General features: G+C 42.4%; 1 protein-coding gene across 1 annotated transcript in view; it reads right to left on the reverse strand.

Annotated features, from left to right (window-relative positions):
- Positions 1–97: 97 nt before the first annotated feature.
- agbl4 (AGBL carboxypeptidase 4) overlaps positions 98–23,004 on the reverse strand; it is a 310,302-nt gene continuing 287,395 nt past the window's right edge. Inside the window, exons 10-13 of the mRNA XM_063891997.1 lie at positions 15,276–15,428; positions 11,340–11,502; positions 685–778; positions 98–532 (exon numbers count right to left, since the gene is read on the reverse strand). Coding sequence (XP_063748067.1) covers positions 424–532; positions 685–778; positions 11,340–11,502; positions 15,276–15,428 — 519 coding nt within the window. The 3' untranslated portion in view covers positions 98–423. The remainder of the gene's footprint in view (positions 533–684; positions 779–11,339; positions 11,503–15,275; positions 15,429–23,004) is intronic.

The raw sequence follows: 23,004 nt of genomic DNA on the forward strand, positions 1-23,004 counted from the left end.
AAACAAGTACAACATTGCGTTTAAGTGTTTAATGACTTATAATAATAACAACAGAGATAATAACACCATAGTGAAAACAAATATTCAGAAACAGCAGGGAAGCAAGCATTTATTCACAATTGTATAAACAAACAAAAAGGGTCTACTGAAGAAAGGCCTCAGATGGGCTTTAGATGGTGTTCCAGTCCGTCCTCCCTTGGCATCCAATAGTCCACATTTTACAGTCACTTAATAACCCAAGAGGAAACTTGTTCCACTTTAAGTCCTGCAGTACCAGTCGTCCCACTGTTACAAATCTGTGAAAGTAACTCTTTATAGCCAGGGAGATGTGGAGCTTCTAAAGGCAATGAAGTGTGAAGGATTCTCCTGCTACGGTGCTCTGCGTTTTATACATGCTCAGTCTGTGTCCGTCTGTCCGTCAGCCTAGTGTCTGACACCCTGGCTCTTGTCCTTCTCTTTGTCGGCTGCTGCGTCTCGACTCACACCATTTCCTTTATTGTTACGGTCGCCTGTTGGGGAAATTATGTCCTCACTGCAAACAGAAAACGTGATGATAGGGTATAATTCAAGAAACAGAAAAAGCTAGAATATAAATATTTGCACAACCAGTAGGAGTTTAAGTGTCGTATTTGTGTAATTATTTTCATTTCATGTTTGTTTTTCAATGATGCCGAACTGTTTCACCTTTGAATGTGAGTTGGTCTGTTGTCCTTGATGTGGTTGTTGAGTTTGTAGTAATCCAGGAAGGTTCGAGCCACATTCCTTCCCAGCTTTGTGTCTGAGGACAGGTTGTTAAAGCGAATATCTTTGGAAAAGTCTCAGGTAACCCTGCTCAAAACATTCCTAGATTAACGGTTGTCAAACTGCATGGTAGCCAAGCATTGCATCGTGGAGTAAAACTAAAAAATAAACATCACCTAACTCTGCAGTGTCTCTACATTCAGCAGAGCATTTTAGCATCTCCAAGCACATTGTTTAGGTTTTACCGCTTATACATTTGGTTTCACGGCTTGGGCATGACCCCAATTAAATGCTATTGTTGCTCTGTGTTACCTGGAGGTGTAAACTGTTTGCTGGCATTAACTTTATACGGTTATAACATCTCCTTTTTGTGTTTAAAGCTTGCTGTGTTGTTCCCAGATTGCAAAACAAATGAGTTATAACTGTTTTACTGTAAGTAGAAGGGACCTTTTTACAACAGACAATTGGACTGATCAAACACAGGTGGGATAAAGACAGAGGTGGATCAAGTGCTTGGATCCGTTTAAGCAAAAGTAGAAATATTAAATACTCCATGACAAGCAAAAGTCCTGAATTTCATCTGGGAAAAAAGTATAATCAAAGTTTTTGATGAAGTTCAAAGCCCATAGTCCTAGATAAAGCCACACATTCTGGAAAGTCAAGTACAGTTTCAAACATCCAAGAAGTAAGGTGAAAAATGAATGAATTTCAGACATTCATAATTTGAATATGCTGATTATTTGCATTAAACATTCAAACCACCACTTAAAAAAACCCCTTCTGTCAACACATCCAGTAAAATACAGTAAATAACCGGCAACAGGAGAAATGAGGAATGTAAATCCTAAAAGGTAAAACACATTACAGATCTGATTTAAGCGAGGCTAAATCAACAGCATTTCACTCCCATCAGCCAAATGCATGATGCTGGTATGAATCACACAAAAGCAATTACTTATACACTGAGGCCTTATTTAAATTCAGAGGTGAGAGCACAAATCATCCTCCCTGCTCAATTGTCTCTCAGTAAATTAGGGACAATATCAATAACTTCTCTGCTTCTATGAAACAGCTGAGCGTCCATGAGTGCTGTTGCTAAGCCTGAGTTCATTAAGCCAGCAGGGCATGTAATGATTACAATCAGGGTCAGATAATGAAGAAGTAGAGCAAACAATGTACCCAAACACTAACGACGAGGATATACGAAATACAAATAAAGAAGAACAATGTCGCGAGCAGAAGTTAATGTCATCTATCCACTGAGAAAACAGCATCAATATCAGCTGCCAATCAATCAATCAATCAATCCATCTCTTCAGATACATGTCCATCAACCTTATTCCATCATCTTCCATCGATACAGAATGTACATTAATATAGATCCAAACACAAAACAAACGCGAGGCGTTGAGGTTTAGCTTCCCCCGTCCATCACCAGGCCGGAGACATGATGGAACAACACGGAGGCATAATCTGTCACTTACCCCCGTCATTACCTTGTTGATACTCAGATATGGCCTATCACCCGCTGGACTATTAATCTGTCACAAACATGTGATTGAAACAGCTGCAATACAGAAGAAAAAAAAGATGGAGATTGGGTCATCCTTATCGTAATGATTGAAAACCGACCCGTGTTACATAAATCCTGGGTGCAATGAAGAGGAGAATCTATAGTTCAAAGCCTGTAAACCATCAATCCAACACAGAAAAAACTGAAACGTTGACTTTAATTAAATGTATTATGTCAACACATTTCACACAACAGTGTTAGGTTAGTTGAAACCAATAATATTAGGTTGAAATAACTTCATATTATTGCTTTCAACTAAGCCAATACATTCATGTGAAATGTACTTTGTCATACCTCAAAGTGGCTCAAACACACACACTCACAAGGGCATACCCGGTTCGTAAGGCCTGTAAATATGCAAGCCAGTCCCTCTGTAGAAAGTCTGAGACCTTGGCCTTTAGGAGAGTTTTTTTTTGTGTGTGTTTTCGGGAGTCTGCACAGGACTTCATTCTTCACCCGGCAGGCTGATAGCGATGCTCTCCACACGACTCCAGAATCTATATGTACACCCCATCTGGCTGTTTGTCTGTGAATCCTGTATCAGACCAGACTTGCTATGAGTGTGTGTGTGTGTGTGTGTGTGTGTGTGTGTGTGTGTGTGTGTGTGTGTGTGTGTGTGTGTGTGTGTGTGTGTGTGTGTGTGTGGACCACACAGTCTGTCTCATTAGAGCTAGCTGATGATACTGATTAGATGAGACTGAGATGAAACTACAGATGAACAAACTGAGGTTACGTCCTTCTAAATCTTGCTTTTATGATAATTTTAATGCATAATAGTTTTAAACAAGGCAGAAAGTCTGCAGCCTCGCAGGCAAGAAGGCTGTGCTTCGAGCTTAATGGTAACAGCGTGCTGTCTCACAAAGACAATGCTTACATGCAGATGTTGAGCAAGCATAATGTCTTACCAAGTTTACCAGATATGAGTTTGGTGTTACATCCGATATACTGGTATGGACCATGACCTTGATATACATAGTCATGTTACTCTTATTGTCTATATAATCCAGCAATTATCTCTATCTTTTTTACACTTACAGCTACGGTTAAAGACTCCAAATACTTGATATTTTGAGTGTATGTAATTTGCCCAAAAATGCTAAATCAAGGATGAATTTGATGAGATTTTCAAATTTGCTAAAACTATCCAAACATTATCGTAATCCTGAATCGTTTGGTCGAGATAATCGTCGGGGGGAAATCTTATATTGCATCTTATATTGTGTATTACTAGTTTGTAATTATCAATACACACAGAATACAACTGAGGCTGATGGGAATGTCTTTAGTTATGTAACCAAATGATTGGACAGAATCAAAGTTTTACCTTATGATGATGCTAATTGAAAAGCTAAGGCATCACCAAAGTTTTGCTAGTTCATCCTGAGGGGGGGTACGAATGTATGTACTAAATGTCATGGCAATTCCCCCAAGTTGATATTGAAATGTCACAGTATAAGGTTAAGCTTTGACCTGCTGGTGGGTGGAGAGTAGAGGGAAAGTCAGGGGATCATCAAAGCCATTAGGATTCATCCACTGGGAACCAGCAATGCCTGTACAACATCTCATGTCAATTCATAGGACTAAACTGACCGTCATACATCTCTCCATAGAGCTGCTGGAAGGGGCAAATCGTCGGTAAACATCATACAACGGACTGAAAGACCTCACGTAACGGATGAGGGTTGATTTTTCTTGGCTCTTAAACCTAAAAAAAAACACTTGAAGTACTTAAACAGTTGATGTCTATCGAATCGAGACTAATGCACCAGCACTCACAATGCTATGGCTTATTTGAAGCAATGAACTTGCAGGTTGCTTACTGTTCAAAATGTTTTTGACCTTATGGTTTATTGCACTTATTCTAAGTCGCTTTGGACAAAAGCATTAGCTCAGTGAAATGTAATGCAATGTAATGTTCCATCCCAGACTGAAAACCCACCTGTTTTGACTGCTCCTTGGCGATTAAACTCAAGCTAATGCACCAGCACTTAAAATGGTTGGGCTTATTTGAAGCTAATGTACTGATTATTGCTATTTTCAGTTTGAATCCTTATGGTTTATTGCACTCATTGTAAGTCCTTTGATAAAAGCATCAGCTAAATGTAATGTATTGCTAGTTGTTAAGAGCTGACATATGCCCACATGCTCACATCCAAGGACATAACAACCTCATATAAACCTGTGTTATCCTTGATAATTCTGACCTTAGGAAAGTTTTTCTGTGTTTTCCTGCACTCTCTTTCATCAGCGCATCTCGGTGCCAGTCCTGAGCTCTTTGGCCAGACGTGCGCAGCGACAAAAATATCTCTCGGACCCCACCGTGCGCAGATGGCCTCTCAGCTTGGCTTGTCACGACTCGCCGTCTATTACAGGCGGATTCGTGATGGACGGTCGGCCTCTGAAGGAGAACTTCCTCCACGTGGTGACTGTTCGGAGACACAGAGGATGCCCTGGCTGCTGTCTTGGCTTGTTGCCGGGGGAAAAACCGTGGGGTTTGGAAAGAGGTTTGCTGCAGGAAGTGCGAGAGCCAGGAAACAGTTGGCGAGCTGTAGCTGGGATTACAGAGGTGGGTGGTGGTGGTGGTGGTGGAAATATTCAGGAAACATCAGCTCCTCCTCTGAATTAACAGAGCAATACTGATAGCCTAATATTGTTAATACTTAATCATCACACTAACTAGATCTGAAGCATTATCATTGTCATTGTGTCATCATTGAGAAAGGTCAAAGAGGTGTTTGTGTGTGTGTGTGTGTGTGTGTGTGTGTGTGTGTGTGTGTGTGTGTGTGTGTGTGTGTGTGTGTGTGTGTGTGTGTGTGTGTGTGTGTGTGCCAGCTACACAGAGTATTCTTTTACATCTCGCTACACATAACGGTCTTGTCTAATCAATAGCGGGTCATTGTCATGGCTCAAGGGCACGGCAGCTTAGGTGCTGATGAGATACGTGAGACAAAGGGGATGGGGGACATGACTTGTTTACTGCAGCTGTTTACTGTCAGTGCGCCATTTAGTGGCTTTCACAGCCATGTCCCTCGTGCCTGGTCCTGGAAGACGGACAGACAAGGTGACGATCAGACAACAAGGCCCCCAGTGGTAAAATGGACAAGACACGCGCAGAATGCTGTCCAGATTGGATGGGAGTTAACAAGGAGACAAGCAAGGAGACATTCACGCCATCAATACGGGGCACTGACAGGTCCTGTCACTGCACTGACACGCAGGGAACTAATTATAAATGCTAATTAAGAGGCCAGTCAACAACAGCAATGCAGAAAAGGGGCAATTTTGTCCCCAATAGCGATTCAGCGGACTGAAAGACCTCACGTCTCGATGCCCAGAGGGACGAACGAGGGTTGATTTTAATCCCTGACAAGAGGACCTGTCACTTCCAAGGAGACAAGCTCTAAAACTTGAGTAGTGGAATGTCAAAAGTGTGTGAAAGATAGTGTTCACCAGCAGGAAAACTCTTCTGATCTATGCTCCTCTTAAAACAGTATATGATACTATTTTTATACTCCAATTATTCTGTTTCTTTAGAAGAGTCGTACTCATTTGTTGTGCAGGAAAGGCTTTCTTTGTGTACAAAAGTAATGAGGAATAAAAAAAACACAGTAAAACAACAATATATGTCTGATCGTGCTTCCTGTGGTTTATGGCTTCAAGCCTCTCTTTATGTTCTCCCTTATTACTGTCATTAATCTTGACGTTATCTTCTGTATAACTTTACAATCCAGTGACAGCAGAGATCATAGATACACCATTTGTGTGCCTTTCATTCTGCAGTTTTGTACCTTTCAATTTAATTTCAAGAACAAATTTCAGGTGCTTTTATTTTGTATTTTTAAATCTTGGAGTTTCTCTGCTTTCAGGGCTAACACTTCAGCTGACGCACGGTATGACTCTTTTTGACACACTGTCATTGGTTTTTCTTACAGCAAAAGTTGTAGTTCCTTTTTTAGAACCACCTTGGTAGAAGCCTCGTCGATCTGAGACGATACTAGAAGGTGGATTTAAAACAATGCAGACCATAAATTGCTCAGAGTCACCAGCCTGACAAGGGACGTACTGCAGAAACACGCACCTTTTTAATAGCCAAGCTACTTTCAATGGCACCTGCTGCAAGAGAAACTCAACTACATTTGAGATATTTGCCTTTGTAGACGATTCACATGCACACAAACCTGATTAACACACTACAGGAAAGGGATAAATATAATAGAGCCTCTTTACTGTGAAATATTCAACTTACATACTGTTGCCTTCTTCCACAGACTCCTCTTGATCATCAACTTCATCAACATATCCAAAAACTACAAAAGCACAGCTGGAGGTGTGCATTATGAGCATCTTGCTTAGTGTTCATGTGAGGACACCTGTTCATCTGAGCGAAGCACTAACATTAAGGGCAATCAACTGTGTGTTTGAATGTGTGTGTCTGTGTGAGCGCCTGCTTGCACTTGTGAGCACCTATTCATTTGTGCATGTCTGTGTGATACGAAGTGTATGATGCGTGGTAGTGAAGCATATTCGCCTCCAAGCTATATCATTTGCATACTTCTCTCAGCATGTCCATTGGGTGTCAGGTTCATTGATGCATACTGTGTTCCACTGACAGCTTGGTATACATGGAGTCCCACTGTTTGGGCGAGGCGCATGTCTGAGTGTTGCCACTTTGACAGACATAGATAACACACTTTTAGAGATTGACAGTGTACATCTTGAATTAGCAAACTCCACACGATCCTAACGCAACACTAGACAGATTTCCATCCAAACAGATTGCAAGTTTTAATTGAATTTTGAGAAAATCAGTCACTACTGTTATGTGATCATTGGTTTAATGAGATAAGAAGTAGGAGATATCATTGGTCTAGTTGGAAGCAAGGGGACTGCTATTCGAAGCTTAAACTGTAAAAATAATTTAGAAATATGACTTTTTATGTTTGATTCATTTGTTTATAAAAGGGAGGTTATGTAAGATCCTAGTGGAAGTAAGTCGCATGCTTCACGTACGTCATTATTTACGTTATCTGTTTCCATTGCACATTTCGTATGATACCAAAAACGATATTGCACTTTTTCCACCTTAGCAAAGCCTAAAAAACATATTTCTTTCCAATTTTGAGTGTTTCAACTCAACCTAGGATATAGGAGGTGGATTGAAACGCACACTAGACAATACATGTTAAATATCATTTTAAGACTTAGTTCCAGAAGCTACTGCATGTCTATTTTTGAGAACAGAACAAACATAAAACTTGACATTTCTTCCTCTTATTTCGAAGCATACACGTCAGAACCATGACAGGAAAAAATCAACAGCTCCACTCAGCGCAGGAGAAACAAGAGCAATTTATTTCAGGGAAACGTTAAAGCCTGAATGGCTTTTAAAAGTTTTCTAAACCATTCCTCAAAGTCACAGATAATAGTGTCTCTCCACAAGACAAAAACAACAACCACACACACACACACACACACACACACACACACACACACACACACACACACACACACACACACACACACACACACACACACACACACACACACACACACACACACACACACACCTAAAGGCCCAGAAAGCTCTCATAAATGCACACACTGCACAAACACAAAGGAAATCATCAAGCTGAGTCTTGAACGAGGTCCCAGATTCTCCCAACCTTGATCCAGTCCACCTTCCAGTTTAGACTATAGAGTTTGAAGAGGAAGCGTTTAACGTTTTTCTAACCCGGTTTGGATTTAACCATGGCCACTTCTAAGCGGCGCAGCATCAGAGTGTCTCCCTTGGCGTCTTTCTTCCTACGAAATATGAATTTGACAGCCACAGAGGCTTCATAGAGCATCTCTAAAGCTGGGTGTCTGATGACACTTAACTGATCAAATTCAGCCTCGCTTTTTCCCCAAGAAGACGCGACCTTAGCGTTGTTTAGATTGGGTCAGTGACGTTGGATTTAATACATCCATGACGCATTCTTGAGGAGCAACGTTGATGTGAAGGTGGGCGTGGTGGAATATAAACTGGTTTGGAAAAACGAGTCCATCACTAATATGTACGAAACATTTTTAAACATGTGGAGAAAAAACTGGTAGAAAGGTTTAACTGCAGCTCTGGGATTGGGGATCTCGGTGAGACAGAGACTAACTTTAAGTGTATTACATATAAAAGACACATGTACTGCACGTGTGGGAGCAGGAGCACAGACACGCACAGAGGGAAATGAACTTGAACAGAACGTGGTGTTAATGATTAGAGGACGAGGAGAAGACAGACACGCGATAGAGGTTGTCCCCGCTGTTTCGGAGAAGATGATTCTCAGCTTGACTAAATGATATAATGAGCTGTTATGTGCTGGATGACGAGATGAAAGGAAAGGACAGAGTGAAGGAGAGAGGAGGACATGAACGGAGAGTTTAGAAAAACAAATACAGACACCTTTCCCTGAGAACCTTCAAACTGTGACAAAAGTCTAAGCTGTGAGAAAGGTTAAGATTTCAATTCTGGTGGCTACAAGTCACAGCAGTGGAGAAGGAGAGTCAGGACAGATTAAAGGGTAAGGGCGGCGTGTTCTGAAGGTGTAGAGTTAGGGGCCACGGTTATTACTCATTTGTCATGTATTAGTTTAACGGACTGTGTGAGTGTGTGTGTGTGTGTGTGTGTGTGCATCAGGTGAGAAAGGTGGAGGGGGGGCGTTGAGATGCTAAAGGTCTCTGTTGATGATTTGCACGCTCCATCGAGCTGACTGCTGGGGCGTATAAAGTGACATGGTCGGTTCCTTCAACCTGTCTGACCCCAATCTCCACTCTACACCGGGTCCCCATGCTGCCTGCCTACCCTGTGGAGCCCCTCCCCCTTTGTACACCCCCCCTTCTGGCATCCAAACACACACACACACACCTGGAAAACTAAAAAGATCAAACACAAGAGCTGAGTTTTTCTCCAAATGTTGACCTTCAGATGAAAGTCCTCTCTGCACACACAGAGAGGCTGACACCTGCTCCCTGTTCCTTATGAATTTAAGATCTCCTGGTGCCACCACCTTAGATGAAAACAGTGGAATTTGTTTATCAAAACAGTCAGACACCTGTCTCCTCAACGTCAGGCTTACTATTCTTTTGTGGCTGTGGTGGTGCTCTGTGTTTATGCACATGCCTGTATTTCCATTGGGCAACTCAACAGTATTGCAAAGAGATGTCGGGGTAACAAGAAGCAGTGAAGTGGGGCGACTGAGGCTCAGGACACATGAGATAGATAGTCATGTCTCCCAATCTGTAGGTTAGTGGGTTAAACATGTTAAACCCCAAAACCTGTAAGAATGGCCGATAAAGTAGGACAGGAAGTACCTAAACCCGATAACAGTTAGCATTTTGCCACTTACTGTAGTATACCCTCTGCTTGAAGTCAATGATTCTTTGAGCGTGTAGGTGGTAAGATGCCTTAAAAAAAGGTTCTAAGTTATTCTCAACTTCAGTAAAAACACAACTGATAAACATCTGACGAGATTGCTGAACAAATAAGACTAATAAACGTCATCACGTCGAACATTATCCGCGTTTAGCTTAGCCGTCATTTAGCTAGTTATAGCCAACTGTTAACTTTATACTAGCTTTAAAAATCATAAAAGTGGACTTTCCAGCAACAAACATGTCAGTTTGATAAATGTTTGCATGCATCTGACGTTATTGTTTGCAATATTCCAAAATCCAATGTAAAAGCTGGAAATTGACCAGAATAATACAAACTTTCCATGTGAGTGTGAATCAGAATTACCCACATCTATGCTAAGACTTTGCCAGATCTTAGCACTAGAGGGCACTAGGGCTATGTCTATATCCACCCTCTTATCCACCTGCAGAATATGTGTAAGGGAAGCACATACTTTCATATGTAGGGTCCTTATCGCTCTCTCTAAATCTCTCTTCCTCGCTCTTCTCACTCACTCTATCTGTAAGATCAGACTGGCATCGTTCGGCTCTCAGGAGCTCTTCAGCCTCGAGAAGGTCAGCCGAAGGAAAACTTCCTCCCTCCTGGCTCCATTAACACACCTGTGACCTTCCAATGTATGTATGTACGTCTGTGTGTGATCCTTTGTGCATGACTGTATTCAACAGGACTCATGTATGTTCCATTGTGCCATTGTTTATCACAATCAAAGCGTCAACCAGGCACACACACACACACACACACACACACACACACACACACACACACACACACACACACACACACACACACACACACACACACACACACACACACACACACACACACACACATACACACACACACACACACACACACAGCGCTACATATGCCAACACAAGCTCCTTTCTCCTCTCTCCTTTGTAAATGAAATCAATAGACACAGCTATCACATCCCTATTCTGTCACTGCACATCTGTCGCAAAAAGACGCAACAAAAGAGCAACATGCTTTTCTAAAGAGCACACATGACCTGACATGCACACGCACACACACACACACACACACACACACACACACACACACACACACACACACACACACACACACACACACACACACACACACACACACACACACACACACACACACACACACACACACACATTTACACTCACACATGTACACACGATTATTAAAATAATGCCTTGAATTACTTCAAGATTAATTGGCTTGATTTCAGTGGCAATTGTATCTGCTGGAACATTGTGTGTGTGTGTGTGTGTGTGTGTGTGTGTGTGTGTGTGTGTGTGTGTGTGTGTGTGTGTGTGTGTGTGTGTGTGTGTGTGTGTGTGTGTGTGTGTGTGTGTGTGTGTGTGTGTGTGTGTGTGTGAGAAGGATACATTAAGAGAGGCACAAAAAACATTACAGGTGCCCTCGATGTACTTCTTTTCCTTAATGGATACACTTCCATGCAGATGCTCGCTCACACTCACGCACGCACGCACGCACGCATGCACGCACGCACGCACGCACGCACGCACGCACACCCACACACACACACACACACACACACACACACACACAGGTGTTAAAGGATACACGTCTCCTCGGTGTACGGCACGGGTGCGGTGCTGCCGGCGGTCATGTAGCTGTAGAAGGACACCTCCAGAGTGTAGCAGTAGGACGAGTCATCGAGGAGGCCGCCGAGGAAACGTCTACCTGTACCGGCCTTTACCACGTCCTTGTTGAAGGAAGTGTTGGACTGGAGGAATAAGCAAAAAAAAGACATTGGGTTAAGATAGCGACGCAGTGACAGGATTTGGGTTCAAATGTTTGTGTGAGAAAGCATCTTCCCTTTCAAAGAGGCCCTAGAATGCATTTGGGGGTTTTCCCTTTCCTGTAGGTTTTAGTGCATGTAAATGGTCTGCAAAGGCTGAAATCCCTGTGTTCCCTTCAGAGGGAGTTTTTCTCTACAACCCTCTCCATGTAACACTAGCACTTCTATTGGCTAGCCCTCCAACACATGTACCTGACAGGCTAAGGGGCGGGACATCATAAGCCGTTGACCAATCACAACAGAGCGGGCAAGCTAACCAATCAGGGCAGACTGGGCTCTGGTTTTAAAGCACCTTTCAGGAGGATTTAATAATTCCCAAATAGAGATCATTAGCCCCATCTATGATAATGACCGTAACTAACTTTTTGGGTCTTGAACACTTTACATCTATGTACATTGTTATGAGCTTCAAACGGTACTAGTATCAGTATTTCCCAGGTGAAACTTTGCAAAACAACATGTTTTCTTAGGTCGTTGAAAACCAGAATGATAGATTATGTCTTATAGAAAAAGAAAAGGAAAAACACATTCAGCAAAAACAAATTGCTTTTGTGTTTTTGTGACCTAGCGACACATCACTGTGCCTAAAAAAAAGAGGCTGCACTGCAAAATTGTAAACTAAAGTGGAAATCAGTGTTCCTGCCAATTTGGTAGAATCAGTGTTGGGAAAATCTGCTGAGAAGTTTTACATAACAGGTTTGCCAAAACAGGTTTAAAGAAGGTTTGTTCTACATAACATCTTTAATTGAGTTAAAACTAGCCCGAGTGACTTCTCTGGAAGGTGAATAGGTAAGTGCATAATTGGAGTATAAACATTGCAGTGTGCCATACATATGTGGTTTGAAACTAGATAAAAACTCAATTTCGAGCTTCTGGCAGACAACCAAAAACCTGGCAAATGCACAAATGTGAAACGTCGCCATTACATGAGACCAAATGGACGAACCATTAGACTGAAGTAGTAATTTCTCCAGATTTGGAAACAATTAGAAACATTTATACAGATATACACAACACAGGTCTATTTATATTCAGACATTTTAATGCAGAAATGTTACATATGCTGTGCCTCAGTAACTTTCAGTGGTGAGCCTCTGGAGAATCCAGGACACACACTGAAGGGTACAGCAGCTTATTTGAACAGATTGACTTCATACAAAGTCATTAAAAAGCTGTAAATGGCTAACACAGGGAAAAAAAAAAGTTCATTCCGGTCTATTTTGGGTTTTCAGCACGTCAGCTATACTACAAAAACATGATGCTGTCTTGGGAAGAGTGTGGAATAAGTTTCTATTCACTGTCACTCCACTCTGCTAAAATGCAGACTTGGCGGCCACCAGTGGGAGTTCGCCATGATTGTGTTTTGCTGCTGCTGCTGCTGCTGCTGCACTGGGCTTTGGGTAGTGCTGAATGGGCAGAGGGACAAAAGCGCAGAGAGAGAGATGACCCCTGGGCCAGCTGTCACACAAGCAATACAGAGAGAAACAGAGGCAGAGATTTAACCGAAATAGTGTTTTACGCATCCTTCGTAGCTGCATAGCGTACAGACAATCAGTGACATTTCCACACACATGCGGGTGAACACCTGCCTCTCCGCCTTTACTCTGTATTCAGGTTGGCACTGGGTGTAAACGGGCAATAAAGGTTATTCTTTATGATGTGTGTAAGTGGCTCTGCCATGAAATGTCACCGTCACTGTGAAATCGAAGGTCAGTAGAAAGCGACGCGTGGCTGAGAGGGAACAGTTTGGTGGATAATGTACCTGTAAGAAAAGGTGTTATTCGGTTATGCATGTGTGGCTTTGTGGAGGACCGTCGCCGTCAGAGAATGGATGTATTCTCTCTCACGTGATTCTTCTTTCAGGATGCTTGTTCCCTGCCCACACAGTCCAACTTAACCCAGTTTCAGCCACCTAACACGATGCTCTTGCAGAACACCTGCATGCAGAATACCCCGACCTACTTTCACAGCACACTCCTGTGCCTCGTCATGACCTACACAGTGACTGCTATTTCTGTTCTGCACATACATAAAGTATAAATGCATATTCATTTGAATGCCTGCTGTTGTCCCACCAGAATACAGAGCAGTTTCTTACTCTTTGCAGCGAGGCTCCTCGACTAATGCCATAAAACATTGTATTTCTGATGTAGCATAAATAAACCAAAACTGCATTTCCTTTGTGCTGAACAAAGCAATAAATTAACCTTGAACCATAGTGTTTGCATGCTTGGAAAACTGCACTGTTCTGTGTTTATAGAAACTAGATCTAGACGACCAATGCAACTCATATTACACATGTAGTTTCTCAAGGATTTGTTGTTTTTCTACGTCCTATTCCCTGTTGAATTGGGAATACAGTACACGGAGAATTTGCAGCTGCTTCCTAATTTTCGGGGGGTATGTAGATTCTAATAAATAATTTCCATTCATATTTTTTGCTCCTCAAGGACTACTGCCACCACTGCTGCTGTTCTAGCACACCAACATTTTGCCGACCTGATACTGAAGTTTTACTTTTACATAATTCATACTTTTTTTGGACATATTCTAGAGTACAAATCATTGGGTGTGTGCTGGAGTATATCAATTATTCTGTATACTGATACTAGTTAACTGACCCGAGCTGTCAGAGTTTATAAAGTTCTCCCCTCTCCTCTTCTATTCTCCCCTCACCTCCTTTCTTTTTGGTCAAGGTGAGAATCTCTTACGCACAGCTGGAGCCACCTCCTGCACACACACCCCCTCAAATAATTTAACACCTCCTTTTGTGTGTGTGTGTGTGTGTGTGTGTGTGTGTGTGTGTGAACTCACATGGGTCAGCTGGGTGCATATCCATAGCTATTAATACAGACATATTCATCCAAAAACAACAAGCATTTATACATTCCTTTTTTAACCTCGCTTTAAACCCACACACTCACATACATTCACACCTCAGACGTGGGTGCAGGTGACTATAAGAGTGCAACAGATTGCAAGGAATACATTACAATTTGTTTAGCTGATGCTTGTATCCAAAGCGACTTACAATAAATGCATTCAACTTGATATACAAACTCACAGCAGCAAGAAACCTGCAGGTTCATTGGCTTCAAATTGCTGAAAGTGCAGGTGCATTAGTTTCAAATAGGTTAACCTTTTAGGTCTTAAACTGAGTTTTAACACAGGTACATTTTATCGAACAGACATAACAAAAGATTACAGAACTTCTTTTTTTTAAAGAGGCCATATTTTGATAGTTCCAGGTTCACATTTGTATGTTGTGTCTCTACTGGGACATGTCTCCATGCTTCAATGTTCAAATAGCTCTTTATTTTTCTCATACTGCCTGTGCTGAGCCCGGTCTGCTCTGATTGGTTAGCTGGCCGGCTCTGTTGTGATTGGTAAACCACTTAGAGATGTCCCGCCCCTTAGCCTATCACATACAATATGTTTGAGTGCTAGCCAATAGAAGTGCGAGTGTTACATAGTGATGTCATTATGTTACAGAAGTAAAGGAGTCAAATGGAGGCATTTCAGGCAGGGGGAGTTACTGTGGGAGAGAAACTCTATGTGATGTTAGCATAATAGGGCCTCACCAGTAGTTTCTGAGACTCTTTCATGCTCTCTCTCCAGCTAGCCTTTTACTGGGGTGAATTTTTGCTCCCTAGCCTGCCTCTCTGGCGTGTTTGTGTGACTCTGTTTGTGTGACTTACAAAGGAGAAGTCTGGTGCGTTTTGGCACAACAGTCTGGGGAAGACAGCCTGTCTCTGGACGCGCTCCTCGTCCTCGAACACATTGCCGTACATGAAGCCATTCAGCATGGTGGAGTGGGCATGGACATCAATGTAGAACTCCAGACTGACTCTCTGATGAAGGAAACAAAGAGAAGAGAGACACAGGAGATTTAAAAAAAAAAAAGCAGCAGCAGGTTAGTGCGGGGATGATGGGATATTTTTCTGACAGTCCACACCAGAGTTGGCCCACTGGGATTAAGGGACGACCTTTCTTTTGCCGTGGGAGAGGCTTTCACCCAAGGGATGAGTACAAACCCTGGAGACACTGCAGCCTGACAATATGTTTACTACCTGAAAGGAGTCAACCACCCACACATAACTTCAATCAGGCTGTCCTTCTGAAGGGCGATCCTAGAGTACATACATGGGTGGTGAGCAGAGACGGTGTGAAGACACAAACACACACGCTCTCTTTTATGCAGAGATGTCACCCATTCATCACACACTCCATACATATTTATCAGGTAATATTGACTTCATATCGAGGGTGTAATGTATTTTCTATCCAACATACACTGTGCAAAAATGAATTTGATAAGATCTGTTTCCCTTGCTCAACTTTGTTATCACTCCATCTACACACACATACACACCCACACACACACACACACCCATATACCTTTATCACGACTAGGGAGCTTCCACTGACTTATCTCCAACTTCTAATAACTCTCACTCTGACATGTCTCAGGACTTTAACAGTTCTGGAAGAGTGATGATTCGTGCTCATAAAGGTCTGCGGTTTAAGAGATTTGACATTGTTACTCTTCAATATAACACATACAAGGACATAGTAGAGATGCGCAGGGCTAGAAATAATGAAAAATGGCAAAAGACAGCACCAGGAACTCCTGCAAAATCTACTTTTGATTGGCAGTAGCTGTCCAAAGTTGCTACCTGAAGTCTTCCTGTGCATGTTTTGCAGTATTTCAGGGTTGTAGAAACAGCAGGACACATTAAAGGGAACATGGTATGCTCATTTCAGGTTCAGATCTGTATTTGGTGTCTCTCCTGGGACATGTCTCCATGCTTTAATGTTCTAAAAGCTCTTTATTTTTCTCTTACTGCCTGTTTTCACCCTCTGTCTGAAACCAGAGCGCCGTCTGCTCTGATTGGTTAGCTGGCCTACAATGTGTTGGAGCGCTAGCCAAGGGAATCATGAGTGTTACATTACAAAGTGATGTCATTATGTTACATAAGTAAACACAACGAGTACAATGGAGGTGTTTCAAGCAGAGATTTTGGCCTTTGCAGACCATTTAAATGCACTAAAACCTATAAGACACGCTACAGGAAAGGGAAAACCCCACAAGCGTAAAGGTCCTCTTTAATTCCCTCTGTTACAACCAAATTAGGATAATTGCACCTAAAGTATTCTTTGGTGTTATTCGTGTCATCAGTGTGGAATTGGGCCATAGCTGTAGACCCTAATTCATCCAGACCCTATCAGCGTAAATGGCGCGCAAGCTGCTTTATAAACACCACAATATAACAATGAATTTAATTATATCGTAGTTTAGCAATGCACTGTTACTTCAAGTGGTTGCATATCTTTAATATCCTGCAAGAAACGTTAGCTGCATGCAAAACAAGATGATCTGCAAACCAACGGAGCTGCTACATCCTGCTACACACTGCTTCATCTTTTTAGCTTGTATTTGAATGGACCAGCAGAGGAGAAACAGGATTTTGATTGATCCGTAATCTTGCTGTAATTGGCTGTTTTTTAAGTCTAAAAAAAATCTGGTGTTTCCATTTAACCTCAACCTTACACATCAAACCAGCTAAGATCTAAAAGAGCAGCAAAAATTACCTCACTTGGCAAAAAGAAACCCTTCTCACTTCAATGGTCTTAAAGTGGTTCTGACAAGGGCGAGAATACACACACACACACACACACACACACACACACACACACACACACACACACACACACACTGACCCTTTAAAAGGAGCAGCATCAACACGCCTCCCTGCCTCCCTCTCTTTTTATCTCATCACTCCATTCTTCTTTTTTTTATCCTTCCCTTCTTCTTCTTCTTCTTTTTTTTCCTCCTCCCTCCCTCCTATCTCCCTCCCTCTCGCTCCGTTCATTACACATGCAGCACCACACCTTGTTCCCCGTGGGTCGTAAAGAGGAGGAAAAGGATGGAGGAAGGAGAGGGGGAGATAGTGGGGGACGAAAGGGAGGGAGAGAAGAGAGATTGAATAACAAATACGGACAAAAGACAAAGAGAGAAAACGATGCATGTGTGTGAAGAAATAGTAAAGATGCTCACGGCTATAAATAATGAAAAATGGCGGCACCAGGAACACCTTCAAAATCAACTTTCTATCGATAATAGCTTCCCAAAGTTGCAGTCAGATGTACGTTTGTGAGTGTTTTGTATTTTTCAGGGTAGCACAAACAGCAGAGCATATTACCAGGGACATATTATGCTATTTTCTAAGGTTCATATTGGTATTTTGTCCCTCTACTGTGAGTTGTTTACGAAAGACAATGTATAACTGTGTGTGTGAAGGCAGGGAAACAGAAAAACATATAGAGACAGGGTTACAAAGAGAGGAAATAAATACATAACGGGAGCGAAGAAGGAATAAAAGATAGAGAGGGATACAGAGAGATGTGTGTGGAGGTGTGGAGGGATTGACAAGAGAAGGAGAGGGAGAGATAGTTGGAGACAAAAGAAAAGGAGAACAGAGAGAGGGAACAACAAAAACAGGCAAAAGACAAAGAGAGAAAACAATGCATATGTAACTGTGTGTGTGTGTGTGTGTGTGTGTGTGTGTGTGTGTGTGTGTGTGTGTGTGTGTGTGTGTGTGTGTGTGTGTGTGTGTGTGTGTGTGTGTGTGTGTGTGTGTGTGTGAGAAAGAGAGGCAGGGAAACAGAAAAACATATAGAGACAGGGTTGCAAAGAGAGGAAATAAGTACATAAGCGAGAGCGAAGAAGGAATAAAAGACAGAGGGAGAGATACAGAGAGTCATAGAGATGTGTGTGTGGAGGTGTGGAGAGATTGACAGGGAAAAGAGAGGGAGACAGGAAGTGGTGCTCGGGCGGCCCGGGCGACGCAGTGTTCCCGTGTTTGAAATTCCGCTCACAGCCAAAGCAATTTCCTGGCGGTGGCTGTGCTGTCAGCTGCTTGGCTGGCTGGCGGTGAAATATGGTGGCTGGGAGTCGGCCGCTAGCAGCCCCCGACAACCTGATGGATGGAGCCCCAGAGGAGAGGAACAGCAGCAGGAGAAGGTTGAGGAGGGAGAGGAGGGAGGGAGAGGACAGTGTGAGGGAGGCGGGAGGGAGAAACAACAGAAAAACACAAAGAAAAAGAGCAAGAGGTAGAAAAAAAAAGCTGAATGCAGCCAACTGAGCGGTAGACAGAAGGAGAAATACATATGGAGACATAAAATGAGAGTAAAAAAGGAGGCGAAGGGTAGACAGAGAGGAGAGGGAGGGGGTTTAGGGACGTATAGTCAAGGTCTAGACGAGGGAAGCCAGCCTGATAATCAGCTGGGTTTCTGGGAGGAGGAGGGGGAGGAGTGAAAGGAGGAGGATGGATTTGAGGAGGGTGGACAAGCAGGTGATCAAAAGTGGCAGATGCTTGTAATGGAGGTTAACTGGCTGTCACATGCTTACATACTGTAGGATATCAGTGATCTCTGTAGATTCAGAGGGATCATTTTATTCAGAATTATCTTTATTAACTCAATTAGAATCTCATAATTTGGAGGAGCTGAATAAACTGCATGACCAAAAGACAAAAAAATACGTATTTACTTCTAATTTCAAACCCATTGAAGTTAAAATTGTGCTTCGCTTTACACACAACTTTTATTTTGAAGGGCATCAGAGTTTTGCATGAATCTGTGAGGTCAGACACTGATTGTGGAAAGTGTTTGATGTGGTTGAGGTCTTTTGTGCAAAACTTGAAGATAGAGCCGAAAGGATTTGTCAATAAATAATAATAGATCAGTTTATGGAAAGAAAGTAGAAGCTAGTTGCAGCCTATCTGGGTCTGGAGTAGTTTGTTGAAACAGAAAACGATTACCTCCAAACAGTGTCCCTGAAGCTGGACCTTCACTAAACCCTGGTCTAAGATATAACAGTTTATGTTATAACATAAAGTTAAGCAGACGGACCAGATGGTTTGTTAACACAGTTCCACGGAAACTGACATTAGAAAGTTTGAAAAGGGGCAGGCACTTTCAAAAGAAACTAGGCAGGTGATTGGATGAATCATCCGTCAATTAAACTGTTGTTGAAGCCAAGTCAGTATAAGAGCAAAGGGACATTTTCCAAGCCTTCAGAGCCATGCATCACTCTGCTTTAAATTGAAGAAATTCTCTCCAGTTCTGACGTAACTCGTGCTGAGGCAGAGAGTACGCTAGCCTCTTTAGGAGTTGTTGTTTTTGAACGTTAGCTGACAAACACTTTAACCGTGCCTGGGTTTTTCACAGGTATAGAAGAAAGGTATTGTTCGACTGTGGTGATTCGACACAAATGCATTATGCGATGAAGTAACATGTGATATTGTGATTCCACGACTATCTTGTGAAATCCCAATAATCCAGCTCCAGTGCAAAAATGATGTCAACACCTATGTCTTTTTTGTATGGTAAAAATACAGCGACTGCCATGCATAAACTGAAGGGCTAATACAGTCATAAGTGGAGTATAAAAGCCACCTGTTATTGATATTTATCCCCCTGAAGTGAAGCATCAAAAGAAACCTGAATGAATACAAAGGAAACACGCACTGCAAGAAGATGAAGAGCCACATCCTCTTTGTTGTGGGTGAGAACACACTACAATCAGATCAATGAAATCTGTCCCTGTCCTCAATCTAACCCAAAAGGTTTCTCCTTCACAGCTCCATGTGAAGGACAGCTGAGGAGCAGCCATAACAGTGGATTCCGCCATGGAGCCCCCACCAATGTCATGTCCAGGCTCTACTACAATACCCAGTTAATGCCCTGTCAATCAAACGGAGACTGTTCTGAAGGCCCCACCGCGGTGATTGATGCTTCAATTAACAAACCGCTCTGACCTCCAGAATTGTTCATTTGAAATTGTAATTAAGCAATTAGGGGCAATTAAGAAAACAGAGACTGCCGAATGAAAGTCAGAAGACAATTTGAGAGAGTGAGAGAGAAACAGAGGGAGAGCAAGCTGTCCAAATTAAAGCTCTCAGACAGAAACCAAAGCCCCATCTCGCTGCAGAAACTCAGGGGAACTCTCAACTTGTGCTGAACTTGCAGCGGCCGCAAACAGTTTAGTGTAAAACCTAGAAGGTCAAATGAATGAATTTTGTCAGACAAGTACTTATCTCCTGCATATTAATTAGAGCGGGGTTCGGGGGGTGCGGCGAGGGCCGTAAATGCCGGGCTTATCTTTACACGGGAAGGAAAAGGAGCTGATTGAAGCAGGATTACAAGCTCCTGAATAAAGCTCCTGGCATCAGCAACATACCTTTAGAGGAAAGGGAAAACTGCTGCTTGTCCAAGAAAAGAAATGTAAACTTACTCTTCATATAATCCACATTATGCACTTTGCCTTTTGATACCTGCAAGAGCAGCGACAAAAGCACATCTTCTGTTGTTGTTAGCTAGCTAATTTAGCTAACGCTAGTTTTACGGGTTGGTTGAAAATCCATCTCTGGCTGACCTTTGAATAATAACAGCCACTTAATTTTAAGGAGAACCTTTTAAAGATGTCATAAAATTTCACACAACGACCACATATATGATATCGTGCTACATGAAAACGGCTAAAGCTGCTTTTCCGAGGCAAAGGAATTAGCATCCTCAACGAGATCATCCTTAGCTCCGATCATCTTTCAACTCAATTGATTTTTATCTCAACTACACACCTGTAAAGTTTGTGGCAGAGTTTCACACGACAACTTACAAAACAGTTAAATGAACACCTTGCAAAGCACTTAAACCTCACAAGTTGACAACAAAACCATGGTCGCTGTCAGAGCTTGTAAGTAAAGTTTGGCAGGGATTGCTTGGTGCAAAGTTCATATCCAAAACGAGCACATTGAACCGTAATGTTAGCCTTAACTCCATTTCGGTTTTACATACAACCCCAAAAAATAATGTATTTGTAGCACGCTGTTAGGTTAGGCACATTGTAAGCGAGATGCAAGTAAGAAGGATATGCAAGGCAAGGCAAGTTTATTTATATACAAGGCAATTCAAAGTGCTTTAACTATGCTTATTTTAGGCCATACAATCACACTTCAAACCTAACCCCATATGGAAACTCTTACTATAAAGACTAACAAACACTTCAACAAGTAAAGGAAGCCAAAGCTAGACAGCCCTGTTGCTTTTAGTAAGACTGCTAAACTTTGATTGTGGGGAAATTAAGCAAACATTCAATTCCATCTTGAGTCGATGAGTTTAATCTGGGCGGGAAAAGCGATAGTTAAAATATCTCATTAGCCTTTGGTATGACCCATAAGCAAAGCAACCAAGGTGTGAATTTGTGAAGCAGCCCAATGAGTCAAACTCACCCGCACAAAAAGGATCAAAGAGAATCCGTCATATCTCCCATACACTGTAAAACTCTTCCCAACGTTTCGTTTAGTCAGAGGAGCCGGTTCAGGTCACAGGTCGCACGGTCAGTGACCCTCTAATGATGTATCAGTGACAGAACATGGCAGATGGCATGACCTGCTTCACGGACGAGAGTAAATGACACAAAACCTTTCGCTCCTTCTGTCTCTGCCGCTCTCATTGTCCCCCCGCCCCCCCAATACCTACCTCTCAGCCTCTCAAATTGATGGCGGTATTTGTCTGTTTATGAACACAGAGGTGACTTGTAATCAGGCTGAACGGGCGAGGCAGCCCTCTGCTCCGGGCCTGTTAGTGCCACATAAGCTGCCACATCTGTTGGGAGGGCCTGCCAGGAGAACAGGTAAAGGGTGGGGGGGGGGGGGGGGGAGCAAAGAGAAGCAATTCAACTGTGCTGTAAAAAAATTAAGATAAGGTAAAAAGCCTGTGAAATAAGTTGATAAAATGGCATAGAAATTACCTGTGAAAGTGTGAGAGCTTCATCTGTATCTTCCTGTGAAAAGTCGGCAATTTAGCTTCCAACGGAGGGAGATAAAAAGAGGGATGATGGGGGGATTGAAACGACGCAGGGATGATGGGGTAAAATTGGCCGTAAATCTCAGAAATGGATCAGAAATGGTTGGCTGACACCAGGGGACAATGCACATGGAGAGACGACGGACAAGACAGGGGGAAAACACACACACACACGGCTGCTTCACACATATAATACAATGCAAATCTGGCTGTTGAACAAAGAAAGAGAGACAGTTATAGAGGAGAAGAAGGAGGGCATTAGGCAGGATTTCAAGGAGCAAAATTCATCTAGGTGCTCTGACAGCACCTAATACATTTGTTTCAGGTGGAAAATTAATTTTCTATTATTAAAAAGGTCAAAAAGAAGCCAAGGCAACAATGACCTCTTTGTCATCTTTAACAAATTATCCAAAATGGCAGTGTCAAATCGGTGGGGATATGTCGGCCAGTGATGAATGCTCCTGGTAATCAGCCAATCAAAGAGAATTCTTCTCCTGCTTTTGATAAATGAGCTGGAAAAGCAACGCTTTAGGAAGTAGATGGGTCCATTTGTTT

This window comes from Eleginops maclovinus, chromosome 9 (genome assembly GCF_036324505.1).
Source record: "Eleginops maclovinus isolate JMC-PN-2008 ecotype Puerto Natales chromosome 9, JC_Emac_rtc_rv5, whole genome shotgun sequence".
Lineage (NCBI taxonomy): Eukaryota > Metazoa > Chordata > Actinopteri > Perciformes > Eleginopidae > Eleginops > Eleginops maclovinus.